Source organism: Oncorhynchus masou, chromosome 21, assembly GCF_036934945.1.
Source record: "Oncorhynchus masou masou isolate Uvic2021 chromosome 21, UVic_Omas_1.1, whole genome shotgun sequence".
NCBI classification, from domain to species: domain Eukaryota; kingdom Metazoa; phylum Chordata; class Actinopteri; order Salmoniformes; family Salmonidae; genus Oncorhynchus; species Oncorhynchus masou.
Window position 1 is genome coordinate 37,360,969 of NC_088232.1, and position 14,056 is coordinate 37,375,024.

The 14,056-nt window shown below is 44.0% G+C and overlaps 1 protein-coding gene across 1 annotated transcript; it reads left to right on the forward strand.

Moving 5' to 3' along the window:
- Positions 1-940: 940 nt before the first annotated feature.
- Positions 941-4,539, forward strand: LOC135508289 (protein L-Myc-1b-like). The gene is made up of 3 exons (XM_064928372.1): positions 941-1,175; positions 1,825-2,459; positions 3,178-4,539. The coding sequence occupies exons 2-3, from the start codon at positions 1,871-1,873 to the stop codon at positions 3,753-3,755; spliced, it is 1,167 nt and encodes a 388-aa protein (XP_064784444.1). The 5' UTR covers positions 941-1,175; positions 1,825-1,870; the 3' UTR covers positions 3,756-4,539.
- The last annotated feature ends 9,517 nt before the right edge of the window (positions 4,540-14,056 follow it).

Genomic DNA, 14,056 nt, shown 5'->3' on the forward strand with positions numbered 1-14,056 from the left:
AATCACAAACAGATGTCAGCTGCACAAATTTGCAACTCCCCCACATCTGAATTCTCCAATATCCACTGCGTGAATGGTTTGCAAATAGATGGATGTTCCTTGCATATACTGCACAAGTATTTACATTGGGCAGATCCATCACTTGACTAAAGACAATGTCCTCCCATTGCTTGTCTTGCAGAATGCAAAAAAGGTGATCAACACCACATTCAAACCTTTCTTATCACTTTTCACACTTTTGGGCAATCAACTGAATAAATCCTTCATCTGGTATGGACACAAAGTACTGTATCTTGATAGATTATGATATTTTTTAAATAGTTTTTTTTTTAATTCAACCATCATCAGATAAAACATGTAAAATGTCAGGACTTCCAGTGAGTGTCGTTTTTTAAAAACGTCTATATTATACCAGAAAGCTCTGCAGTGTGGAGATCGGTGGGAGTCGTACTGGCATGGCAAATTGGGTGGGTGGGGTAGAGTGCAGGACCAACTCAAATTTGGTATCAGGGTTAGCCCACACCCGTCCTCAGCCCAGGATAACCAATATTGGTTATTGATCGTGGGGATGATAAAAAAAGAAGGACACCGGGAGCTGTGTAAAGACACACGCCGCCCTTCACTCAGAACTCCCCATCTGGCACTGACTCAAGCTGTTCCACGATATGATTTAGAACACATAAATGGCTCAAAAAATTTAATTATGGATGCAAAAAAAAGTTGTAGGTTTTTCAAAAGCAAGTTAATGACTATTACAGTACTGAATAGCCTAAATACATTTTCCTTGATCGACAAGAAGGCATCATCTCATCCATAGGAATTTGCATCTCCAAATCCTATGAATTGTGGTGGCTTTGCGTGTAGCTTTAACTGGGCGTACCCGTTTATGCTAATGAGCCTAGGGGTTCACCCGGATCTAGCGCCAGTGCAGATATCTACTCCCTACTTTATCGTCTTCACACTGGCGCGAAAAAACGCATTGTGGCTACTATTTATCAAACTGTGGGCGGAATCAATTGAACCACTTTTTCCACACACCCTGCTTAAAGAAATAGCTACCGAATTTATACTTTAAGTACATTTCGTTCGGCGTGATCTCTTACGGTTTTTACCCATTTTTTTTATACCAGCTGATACGGAGAGACTCCAGTGTCAGGAATTGCAGTGTGATTGCGGTGAGTGTTTTAGACAACTAATCTAGCTGGCCTCATGAAGCGATGGCCTACAAACATCTCAGAAGATGGAACTTTATATCTGTAATTTAGTGGCTGCTACTTCGTTCCGTTTTAACATCCAGACAAAGCGAATATAGCCGAGTTCAGTGAAGTAGACTAGCCTATTTTGTTTTGTGTCAATGCGCTTTCGGAAATTATTATGGCACGAAGCAGCACACCTACAAAACATTGAGGTTTCTACCCATTGGCTAACCTAGGCTACCGGTAGTGGGCATTGGCCAATTTACGCAATTACCTGTAAGGAGTCTGTTTTTCTCGATTGTTTTAGAAGGTTCAACCGGGGCAAAAAACTAGATTACGTAATAGACTGCATGTGTTCAGACAAAGCCAGATTATCACCGCCCACAGGAAGAAATCAATTATTAATTTAGTCTAATTTGTAGGAGGCACCAGGCTAAGATTAGAATGCACTGTTACAATGTTTAAAGGACCTGGATGGTACTGATGACTGTATAACCGTGTTTAAAGGTGCAGCATTGGTTGCGCCAAGATTATTTATTGTGTATCTTAAAGACAATGTGAAGATTAGTGTTAATGTAGCAGAAATCTTCAAAGAATAGGATTGATGCACTACTTTGCTTTTTTTTAGGTTGTGTGCAGATTTTCTCCAATATCGGAGTCGAGTGTGATCATCTATGCTTGGAATAAACTCCAGAGTATCACGTTGTGACAGTTGGGAGATGGAGTACGACCGCTATCAGCACTATTTCTTAGATGACCTTGACAAAGAGGAGGACTTCTACAAGTCAACCGCACCAAGTGAGGACATATGGAAGAAGTTTGAGCTACTGCCCACCCCTCCCATGTCTCCCACCAGGACATTAGGTGGTAACATGCACGTTCCCCCGGGAGACAAGTTCGGCTGGCTGTCCAAGGTCTTGGGTCAGGATGAGGAGTACGAGGGACCTGACACCGAGGAGCTTTTTGGGAACATGAGTTCCATTATTATCCAGGACTGCATGTGGAGTAGTTTCTCAGCCAGTCAGCACTTGGAGAAAGTCAACGAGCGCCTGTCAGCTGCAGCCCAGGCTCGTCTCTCCCCACCAGCACCCCAGAACTTTGCGACTGTGAACAAAGTGCAGTGCACCCTGCTGACCCCACCTGATGCGACACTGCCCAGCACCGTGGCAGAATGCGTTGACCCAGCGTCTGTGCTCACCATCCCAGCCATCAGCTGTAGGAAACCGGCATCATTGGGCTCTGAGTCTCGCTCCGATTCCTCTGGTAAGAAACTGACCATGTAGTAAATAGATTCACCTCTGCTAGATGTTGCCTACTCAATGCGTCAAGCTGAGGCCACAAGGGGAACGGCCGCACTAGGCTGGACGTTGACATTTGCTGAGTCAAAGTATTCAGCTTTACTTAAGCCCTTATCTCCAGCACAAACTATAAACTCTCTCACTTTCAGAGAATGTCTCTTTTCCAAGATTTGTAAACGGTTGCTGCAAATGCTTAGGTCACAGATGCAGGAGGCCCAGTAAAAAAAAAACCCCACCTCCATACAAGCTTTGTGCACCAAGCTTCCCTCTTAGAATTGTATGACAAAGTGTGGGAGGTGGGGTTCTTGGAGATTTATTATGTGGCGCCAGGCCGCGTGACGATAAACTTTCTGCCTGCTGAAATCGGCGTTGGTGCATTAACTTAAAAAAATACAGCATTTTGGCTTGACATGAATGACCAAAGCTTGATTAACACAAAACCAAAGCAGGTCTTCTCCTTTGCTCATGAGAATATAGATTGTCCTTTAATAGTTTAACCCCAGAACACCTCGCCCAAACAATTTAGGACACGTACTGTCACATCCTTCAATAGATAATTTTCCAGTGTTCTCTCCACTAACAGCCTGTCAGAGGTCTGAGGCTTTAAGACTCCTCTTTATGGAAGTGAGGGAACTCCTCTGTGCATGTGTAATGATGTGTGGTTGTTTCTTTTGATGTAACAGATGATGATGATGAGATTGATGTGGTGACTGTGGAAAGCAAGCAGAGCCGAGCCCGACTGTTGGGAAGCCGTAAGGCTGTGACCGTCACTGTCCGCGCTGACCCCTGCCCACAGCGTTTCCACATGTCGGTCCACCAGCAGCAGCACAACTATGCAGCCCCTTCCCCTGAAAGCGACCCAGAGGAGGAGGATGAGGAACCACAGTGTAAACGGTTCTGTCCAGACTCCAGCCACCACCAGCAGCCAGACTCCCCAGCCTCCATCTCCCCCCAAGGGTCCTCTGCAGACAGCCCCCAGAGCTCTGACGCTGAGGACACTGACCGCCGGAGGAACCACAACTTCCTGGAGCGGAAGAGGCGGAACGACCTTCGCTCCCGCTTCTTGGCACTGCGGGATGAGATCCCGGGCCTGGTAGAGTCGGCCAAGACTCCCAAGGTGGCCATCCTGACCCAGGCGACAGAGTACCTTCTCCAGCTGCACAGCAGAGAGAAGCACCAGGCCCAGGAGAGGAAACGCCTCAAAGCGCGCCAGCAGCAGCTCCTCCAGAGGCTAGCCACCCTCAAACGGTCCTTAGGCTAGAAAAACTATGCAGTGGACTCTTAATAAATCAATAGCCTCATTCTAAAAAGCCATGGACTTTTCTCTTTAAGCAAACTGCCACTTTCAAAAGGCTAGGACATTTCTTCAAACTCAATGCCTCATGCAAAAAAAAAGATGCGTACGAAATGCCTCACTCATTATGCTTTGGATTAGGTGGATCTCAGCCTGTGAACCAATGGTGGGGAGGCTGGCGTTAAGGACATTTCTGTGTTAGCCATGTTTTCTCATTTTGCACATTGAGTGATGACAAGGCAGTAGTTCACATGTGGTGGTGGTGATTCCTGGTGTGCATTGATGGTGATATTTGTGGATTTCACAGGAACAGGTGAGAGGATGCTGTGATTAAACCAGAATGAAACTTAATTCCAAATGTCATAAGTGTCTCGTAGCTTGTCAGTTCATTTTATAGCCTTGTCTTGTGTATCTAGGTTGTAAAAGTCTCTTTGATGAATGATCAATGCACACTTGGATTGAAGTTTAGTAGCGACACCTTGTGTACACAGAAAGTGAGTCACTCATCGTTTGTTTTCTTCGTGGCTGGTTTATTTGATGCACAACTTGTTCTGTAAATAATAGCATATTGCTCTGTTAAGGAGACATTAATGTTGTTCTTCTCTAAAACAGCCTTCAGGGAGCTTTTTTTTTGTATAAATGTCAAAGTAGCACTGCTGTACTTTATAATTACATGTCACTTTGACACTATTTTGACTGCTTGTTCCTCTGTTTGAGATTTGATTTCTGTATTCATAAAATTTTGATAACATTTGTGTATAATTGTGATATTTGTCCTTTTTGATGGTTTTATGGAATTGAAGCAGTGTATTCTTATTGAAAGAATAATCCAATGTATTAACTGTGTAATGACTCATCAATGCATAAACATGCATTCACTTCTGCAATACAGATCAAGTGTCTCAGAACATTCTGATTTGGCAGCTAGAGTATTCCCGTTTTTAAATTCTCAGTTTTCATAACCTATCAAACAACATTTTCTCAGTCCGTGTCAAAAGTTTCCCATAGGATGATACTATGGGACCCTAAACCGTAGAGACATGCCCTATAGAAAAAGTGCATGTATTGACTTTGAAGGTAGTATTTGTTTTAACTTCCAGATTGCAGCATGCAGAATCTGGATTTCGAGGGAGTGTGTCCTTGAAATGTGTGATACCTTGGGGTATCCTCCCCTCTGCAGTGGCTGCTGCATGCAGTGCACTTGATGTGCTCTCAACTAGGTTACGCACAATCTTTAGAACAGTCCCTGGTGTGTGGTGAGGGTCTCTGTGTGATCTATCCTGAGATGGGTTCAGTCATCCTATTACAAACATGTAGTGACTGAGAAGCCTTGCTCTTAGTCTACCTATGCATGCATGGTAGAGAGCGGTTTGAACCTTGACTGGAAAAGGAAAAGGTGCTGTGAATGGTCAAGTGGAGAAGCAGATGTAAGAAAGGAGCTCGGTCTCTGCTTTAGTTTCCAATTGGTCATAAATATTCTACACTTCTAGGCAGGGAATCAGAGTGCAGTTGATCTGCAGGTTACATTTTTATTTAACTAGGCAAGTCGAGAACAAATTCTGATTTACAATGATGGCCTACCAAAAGGCCTCCTGCGGGGATGGGGGATTCAAAATAATATATAGGACAAACACCACTATATAAAGCGAGACTAGCAAGGCAGCAACCCATAGCAAGGCAGCAACCCCCCCCCCCCCCAGTGTGTGTATGTTTCGTGATGAGTCTGTTGGCACCTGGTCCTTTGTTCTTCCACCCATAAAGTGTAGCTAGGTGTCGTGTGCCATCCTGCCATAATTCCCAGCTGGTTCTGTTGTACTATGCTTGAGAAACAGAATGAGGCAACACTTAGCTAAGCGTCTAAGGCCAATTAGCACTTAGCTGTCCTTAACATAGCAAGCTGGAACAGCGTGTTGTGCTGATTCTTGATTTAACTATGGCCCACAAAGAATTCTGAAGCAATATTTTACCCTATGTGAGCTTCTTCCTCAGTGAAGTAACCCAAGTTGCCATTGATGATGTCAGTAACCTGTCTGAACAGGAGCACAGTGAATGTTGGAAATTTGAGGATTAGGATTTTTATTGCACTGTAGCCTGATAGACCAGTCAGCCACACCCTCAACCGTCTCACACCACACAGCCCTTTGTCCCACTGTTGACGGTTGGTAGTTAACCTGCATTCATTGAGCCCTAGGGGCATCCTTTTTCTGTCCCCATTCTGTTGTGAATGTGTTCTACACAGTGTACAAAATATTAGCAACACAAGCTCTTTCGATGACATAGACTGACCAGGTGAAAACTATGATTCCTTATTGATGTCACTTATTAAATCCACTTAAAATCAGTGTAGATGAAGGGTAGGAGATGAGTTAAAGGATTCTTAAGCCGTGAGACATGGATTGTGTATATGTGCCATTCAGAATATTTAAGTGCCTTTGAACAGGCGCACCGGACCGAGTCTGTCCAGAACCGTAACACTGCTAGGTTTCATGCTCAAGAGTTTCCTGTGTGTATCAATAATGGTCCACCACCCAAAGGACATCCAGCCAACTTGATAAAACTGTGTGAGGCATTCCTGTGGAATGCTTTCGACACCATGTCGAGTACATACCCCAACTAATTCAGGGTGTTCTGAGGGCAAAGCGCGGTGCAACTAAATATTAGGAAGGTGTTCCTAATGTTTTGTACACTGTGTATATGGACTTTCTCAAAGAAGTAGAACGTTCCAGAACATTTCATGTGTTGAGTAGAGCTGCTGTAATTCTCTATTTCATACGGTTGTGAGTTAGCCCGGTCCAAGATCCTAAGCCAACTCACCTGATTATAATTGTTACAACACATAAAGAATAAAGCACTGTGGCTCCCCCAGCGATGTGACCGAGGAAAGCCACTGTTTGGAGCTTCAGCCACGTCCAACCAACATTGTCGGCTGCAGTGCTACACCCACACCTGAGACCACTCAGCCTCGTTAGGCTGCAACGCACCTGGGACATTTAAGGTGCTGCAGTAGTTCAGCACAGAGAGCTTTACAGACATTTGTTTGAAGCTCCTGGACATTGAGTTCTCTACAGGAAGGAGTAACTGGACTACAAGTGAAGCTGGTAAACTTGGTAGCAGCCCAGCTAGTTTCATTAGTGTAACTTTAGGTTCAGTTATGGACAGTGTTTTGTTTTCAGTTACAGTTTGAGAACAATCTTTGTTAACCTTTTATTTGAAATAAATATGCCTGGTTTAAGCTGTGCTTCTGTGTGTTGGCTGTCTGTCATTGTTTCTTGTTGTTGCCATCCTACCAGACCACACCTAGTGCGTTGGTTACTGGCCCAACGCTCTTATCTGCCGCCCTACACTTCATGGGAAAGCAATATATTTTTCTGGAGAACCCACTTTTCTGTTTACAGTTGTGTTTATTTAGTGGTTATGCAATTGCGATTAGGCATAAAGCAACTAATATGCAAAGTACTCATCCCACAGTCTTTACTGAGTCACTGGGGGCGGTTTCCAACTGTTACTGCAGTACCTAATGATAGTAATAATGATGAGTGAAAATGCATGTGCAAACACTGTTAAAAGTCAAGTATACGTCTCTAGAGTGTCTCCCTCCATAGCGTCAGGATCTTTCCCATGTAGTAAGTGGTGATGTAAGACGATCTGTTTGTCCCGTGAGCTGCTCTGTTGTGTTGGGGCCCCTGACGGTTAAACTCTACTGGCTTGTCCAACTGGCTTTTCTGGTCTGAAGCCACGCCCCCACACAGCAACCTCAAATACTGCATGTGTGATAACTTCCACACATGTTTTTGAGGTGGCCTGGTGTGTGTTAAAGATCAAATATTTCATTCTCACACGTGTTCTACAGTTATCCCTATTACAACCCGACTCTTAACTGCATGCGTGTCGGTTGTCTTGCATGTGTCTGGTGGTGTGAAGTCATTGTGTCTGTGGGCATATCATGTACTGTATGTGTCATGGAGGCCTGTGTATCCTGAATCTGTGTGTATTCCCCAATACTTGATATTTTGAGCAATCACAGATCTTCTTCCTCTGATCTGATTGGACAAAAGGCCAAGTAGTTCAGATCTGAATTGTGCTGCCTGTTTAAACGCAGCCTAAGTGAGCTCTAGTGGTGGTCAGACCACAGTGTATGTCTGATCAGGGTGATGATTCGGTCAGTTGGTGGTACAGGGAACTCTGATCTTCCTGATTTATAGATCCTCTCCTCAGAACACTTTGTTATTCATCTCCCCTGTTGAAATCTCCCTACACAAGCAAGTATCCTCATTATACCGTCATACTCCTCTCCTGGACTTTTTTCTCTCCATCTCCACAAATATGTAATCCACGTAAGTCGCTACACGCTGGTTCTCCTTCACCTCTCCTTCCACTACACTGCTAATCAGCACCACCAACACATCCACTTTAGTCGACATAAACACTTTGACCTTGTGCCATCGATGCCTATTTAAATCAAGAATAGAGGTCTTTCCAGCAAATCAGCTCACATACAATAGGTAATGACTAGGAGGGCTGACTTGACGATCTTAGTGGTTGATTGAATGGCTGGGGATAATTTACTGTGTGGATAATTTGATAATTGTGGTTAACAGGATGACCAGGGCAAGGGTCAGTGGCCTGATATCAGAGAGGAGACAATGGGAGAGCAGAGCGTCTGTGTATCTGCTCTTTTGTCAATGGGCCAATAGTATCCCAGCTCAGAGGAGAACAGATAAGTGTGTGGGTGTGCACTAGGCTGCAGGATAGTGTTCTAGGGTAGCAAACAGTCCTCTATGATGTGCTACTCTGTGTGTATATGTGCATGCACACGTGTGTGTGTGTTACGGTTCATTTTCACACAATTGATTACTCAAATAGATAGATTCCCTCATCACTGAGCTGAACAATAAACAGTCTGGCTAACCCAGTGCATAAACGTTAGCCCAACCTCCTCACAGAACAGCACAGAGAACAGCTCTATGAGGAATGCTGCCAGGTTATCCACCAGCATAAATGCAAATAATATAAAGTACTTCCGGAGCCAGAAAAGGTTGTGTGACGATTGCAACACACCTTAGTAAACATTGAGCAGTAAACATTGAGCAATATCTGAACAACTGCATCTCTGTTCTTGTCGATGAAAGTTTCGTAACATACCCTCCCACAGCTGTCGAGAGACATTCCATACCTTTGCACTTTAACACAGAGAGATATTGGGCAATGTTTTTCTGCCATGTTAAGTCATTATATTCCCCTGTATTCTTCTCACTGGCTTGGTTATGCGGAGTTTACATAGTGTCTTTACATAGTGATTCAGAGAGGAAGTCGACTAAAAGCACAATAGATCTTGTTGAAACGGTTCCTTATCAGGTCGGAGCCCATCTGACCCAGATGTTGTTAAACATGCGGCTTTCTTTGGTCTTTTGATTATATTTTCTTTACAGTGCTGCAATCACACATTTGACTGCCTCTCCCTTGTGCTTTAACTTATGTCTACTTTGAATGTAAGATTGGAGGTCTTCTGGGACATTGTGTTTTGCAGTTCCTTTCCAGTAAAATAGCGATAAAATAATAGAAGTTCAGCTGGAGAATGGAGAGAATATTGCTGGGTGGACCTACTTCCATTTCTGTAGTTTTTAATTTTAATTTCTTTTTTGTAATTTAAAAAAAAACTTTATTTAACTAGGCAAGTCAGTTGAGAACAAATTCTTATTTTGAATGACTGCCTAGGTATTACTTAACATCAACACTTTTTAGAACACACCTTTTCCCTCATTTTATTTTTAAGTGACTGCGATGGCAGTCAAGGGAGAGAGAAGAGGAGATTTTGCCTGTTTTACATGGACACACTTGAAAATAAAAAGGAGAGCCGCACACTAGGAGCTCAGATGCAATCATTTAATAACACAATAACCAATGTTTCGACAGACAAGATGTCTTCATCAGGGTATAAAATGGATATGGACACACTCACATGCACACACACACACACACACACACACACACACACACACACACACACACACACACACACACACACACACACACACACACACACACACACACACACACACACACACACACACACACACACACACACACACACACACACACACACTGTCACTCTCTCTAGCTTTATTTATCACTTCGTCTCACCGTCTGTTTGTTTCTCCATCTCTATTCCCATCTCCATGTCTCCCAGTCCCTCTATCTTTCTCTCACCAACAGATTCTTCCTAGACTCCAGCCTTTCCCTCAGGTCCATATTTCTGTGTTTCTAGTCCTCTGTGATATAGGCCAGAATCATCAGCCCCTTTCTGTTTCTCTCTCACTCTGTCTCATCCCAAGGCCAAAGTTACATAACAGGAATGATTCAGTCGGAACACGCTGTCTCTCTACATCTGGCCCTTGCTAATTTGTGACATACATGCATGTTCTGCATTTGAGCTTTGCAACTCTATCATCTTGTTCTATTTAAATACAAAATAAACAGTAATGGGTTCACAGAAGAATAGGAATTTCACCCTTTATGCTGTGAAATTACAATATCAAGCTCTGACTGTTCTTGGCAAATCTTAATAGAGGAAATAGTGTAGATGCCCATTGTAGAGTAGTGACTTGGTAGTGACTGGGGCTGTTATTTTTGAAGCAGCAGTCCTGTGATCGTGGGGAGCTGGCCTCTCAGCTCGCCTGTCTAATATGGAGATAATCCTAATCCCGTTAGTCTAAACACCACGGCCATCTGGCCCCAGACAGACCCCATCGCTGAGAATAATGAACTCGTCATAAGGTCCCCTGACCTGGACAACGAGCGCAGCACTACCTAGCCCAGGCCTAGTAGAACCTAGAACCACTGTGAACCAGGGAGCTGTAGCCTGAGACCAGTCTGACAATACGGGGTCAAAGATCAAATTTCCCACCTAGTTCCATATTCAAAGGGCAAGGTATGGCGGTGGGATAAATGTAAATGAATGTAAGCACAGTAGCATTGTTGGAAGACGGAGGAGTAGGCCTACTGTAGGTTGTCCTATCAGTGATGTAGCAGTAGGTTTAGCATGTGATGTAACCATGGAGCTGGTGAATGGTTGATCAGGGCTACAGGAGAGGATGAACGGGCCTCAGCTCTTACAGCTGGTCTATTACCCTCACCCTGGCAATGTTGCATACAGAATGTAAGAGTGTGAGTAGTGTGTTCTTGTGCATGTGCAAGTGAACTGTGAAAGACTGATCTCTAGGGCTGTGGTTTGTATTTTGAAACAGAAATGATTGCACACTGTACTCTCCCATACCACTAATTGGAACTACAATGTGCAAAATAGTGTAAACCTCTTCAACAAGTAAATATGTGTAATATGATGTGCATATGACGTTTTTGACAACAGTTAAATATAGTTTATATTTTAACTCAATGTTTGCCATAAATCTGACCTAACTCATGTTCTTTTCTCTCATATTTTCTCAATTCTTAACCTGTTGCTAGTTTTGAAACCAATCTGAAGCCATTGCGTCCCAGCTGAGAGCCATTTCTGTGTCTGAATGCTTTGTCAGTAAGCAGATGTTCCTTTGTTCGGCTCCGCAGCGCTTCACAGTATAAAGTTGCATCAGTTGTAGTCGGGACACTTGCTGCATCTTTTGAATCTCGCCCCATTGAAGATCTCCCTCCCCCTGCATACCCTCAAGCTACTCAGAGGGGTATTAACCCCTCCCCCGCCCCGTTTAATCCCCTGCAGACCCCATAGTTGTCACAGAGGCTCTGTTTGGTTCTCTCCCTGTTCTTTGTGAAGCGACAGCCAAACCCTCACGAATCAGTTTCTCTCTCCACCCCATCACCACCATGCAAACAATGGCTAATTACCACACGGATGGAAATAGAGAAAGAGGGGGGGGGGGGGGGCTACAGTAGATAGACAGACTGGAGAGACAACAATATAAACATATGTTTCCCATGCCAATACTACCCTTTGAATTGCAATTTAATTGAGAGAACAAGTGGGCGAGCCCATGTGGAATACCAGATTTTGAACATAAAGCATTTAGATCATTGTGCTCCTAGTTTCTGTCTGTCCTGCATCCATGGACAACAGTCACCAGTTTCTGTCTGTCCTGCCTCCATGGACAACAGTCACCAGTCTCTGTCTGTCCTGCCTCCATGGACAACAGTCACCAGTTTCTGTCTGTCCTGCCTCCATGGACAACAGTCACCAGTTTCTGTCTGTCCTGCCTCCATGGACAACAGTCACCAGTTTCTGTCTGTCCTGCCTCCATGGACAACAGTCACCAGTCTCTGTCTGTCCTGCCTCCATGGACAACAGTCACCAGTTTCTGTCTGTCCTGCCTCCATGGACAACAGTCATCAGTTTCTGTCTGTCCTGCCTCCATGGACAACAGTCACCAGTCTCTGTCTGTCCTGCCTCCATGGACAATAGTCACCAGTCTCTGTCTGTCCTGCCTCCATGGACAACAGTCACCAGTCTTTTCTTCTAACAGCAGCTGAATGTGTTTGGTGCTGTAGAATCAGCCTGACCACTACAGCAGTAACATTACAGCACATCGCCTGGTTATGTAATAATCAATGCCCTCCTTTCACCTTTCTGTCTGTCAGAGAGTTGCAGACTGCATAGGTTGTGGTTCTAGCTCTGGGAAGTGGGAACAAAGAGGCAGCTCACGCTTCCTGATTTTGTATAGGGCCCCTTTCGACGCAGAACGTGTAGGGAATGGCTGGACTGTGGTCTCTGCTTTGAGGTCCTTCTCTCTCCTGACTGTGGTGGAGTCTCTGGACTAGTCTGTGTTCCATAGAATGGCCTCTCTGAAAGTGGATTTTCAACACTTTTTGAGTCTGAGTCCACTGTTAATACATGGCTATATAAACATGGAAAAGGTGTGTGTTTATGTGTGTATGGAGGGGGCGGGGTCAATGGATGAATAGACAGACCTGGGCAGTTATTTTGGATTTGATTACCGTTAAGATAGTAATTTGGCTCCTACCCTCAGAGATGTGTGTGTGTCTCTATTCTACCCTCTTTGTTCTTCCCCTACACTCATGCCTGCTTAGTCCCCGCCCATTTACTGCTATGACATAGCATTATCTCTCTATCCGTCTCGCGCCAAAACAGGGAGGGTGTGGGGCCGGGGCTGTAAAAGCTATCTCTTTCTCTTCCCCTTCCTCCTAGGTGCTTGCTTCTGGCATGTTGCCAGGGCAACCCGGTGGAAGCAGGTAGAGTAGTAGTAGATAAGCTCCTTTTTAGGTTCAGCCACTGCAGTTCTCTCTATCTCTCTTCAATTCAATTTAAAGGGCTTTATTGGCATGGGAAACATATGTTTACATGTCTCTGTCTCTCTCGCTCTCTCTCTCACACCAGCATTTCCCGCCACAACAGGGGGAGGAGCTTCCTGCTGTAGGTATTAAGAAGACTTGCTTTCAACTGCCTCCTCATCCCGTTAACCCCTACACCACCAGAGGGCTGTGAGCTTGTTTAGAGATCACAAAGACTTGGCTTGACTCTAAAATAGATACTCTCCTGTAGCCTATCGGACACAGTGGATAGGGTTTCTCACTCTCTAGCTTCAGAAAACCAGTAAAAAACTATGACAGATCATCATCCCTCTGAAAATCCTAATTTTATATGGGCATAATGAATCATAAGGAATTTGTCTTGGAGCCACATTATTAAAAATGTTATAATGTTTTCAGGGTCTCAAAATGAATGTGTCATGATTCAAATTTAGGACAACAGAGCCAAAATTCTGTATTTTTCAGTTCTTACTGCTACATGATACACTAAAAGGCTGTAAATAATTTATATGGCACCGTCGTTTGCAGAAGACACCAGAAAGCATTGCATGTGATGTAATCATATGTAATTCTAAACCATAAATTCGCAGGTTAAAGTCATTTTACATGTACTTCTTCAAAATTCCCCTAATGTTCTTTCACATCCTGAGTTTCTGGACATTTCGTAACAAATTATCCCAAACTGGGGAAAGGAATTTGACTTGTACAATGCTGCCCTCTAGCGGGGATAATACTAATAAAACGTGAATGTCTCCCCAAAAAAGAGTCCTGTATTAAGTCTTGTTTTAAATAATTAAAGTTGATACAAGGGCACACAAACACCATGAACTATGTCAAACAGGCTGTAAAAAATAAGCTTTGCTAATAAAGTTCCCCCTCTCTGAAATGAAATACTCGATTGAATTTTTTGAAAGCTACAAGGTGGGTGGGCCTATACCCTCCAAGGCCCACCCATGGCTGCACCCCTGATCAGTCATGTGAGATCCGTAGAG

Excerpts from the sequence above, each read along its gene's own strand:
- LOC135508289 (XM_064928372.1), top strand. The coding sequence starts at position 1,871 with ATGCTTGGAATAAACTCCAGAGTATCACGTTGTGACAGTTGGGAGATG. Across the intron at positions 2,460-3,177 it reads GTCTCGCTCCGATTCCTCTG|ATGATGATGATGAGATTGAT; the intron begins GTAAGAAACTGA and ends TTGATGTAACAG.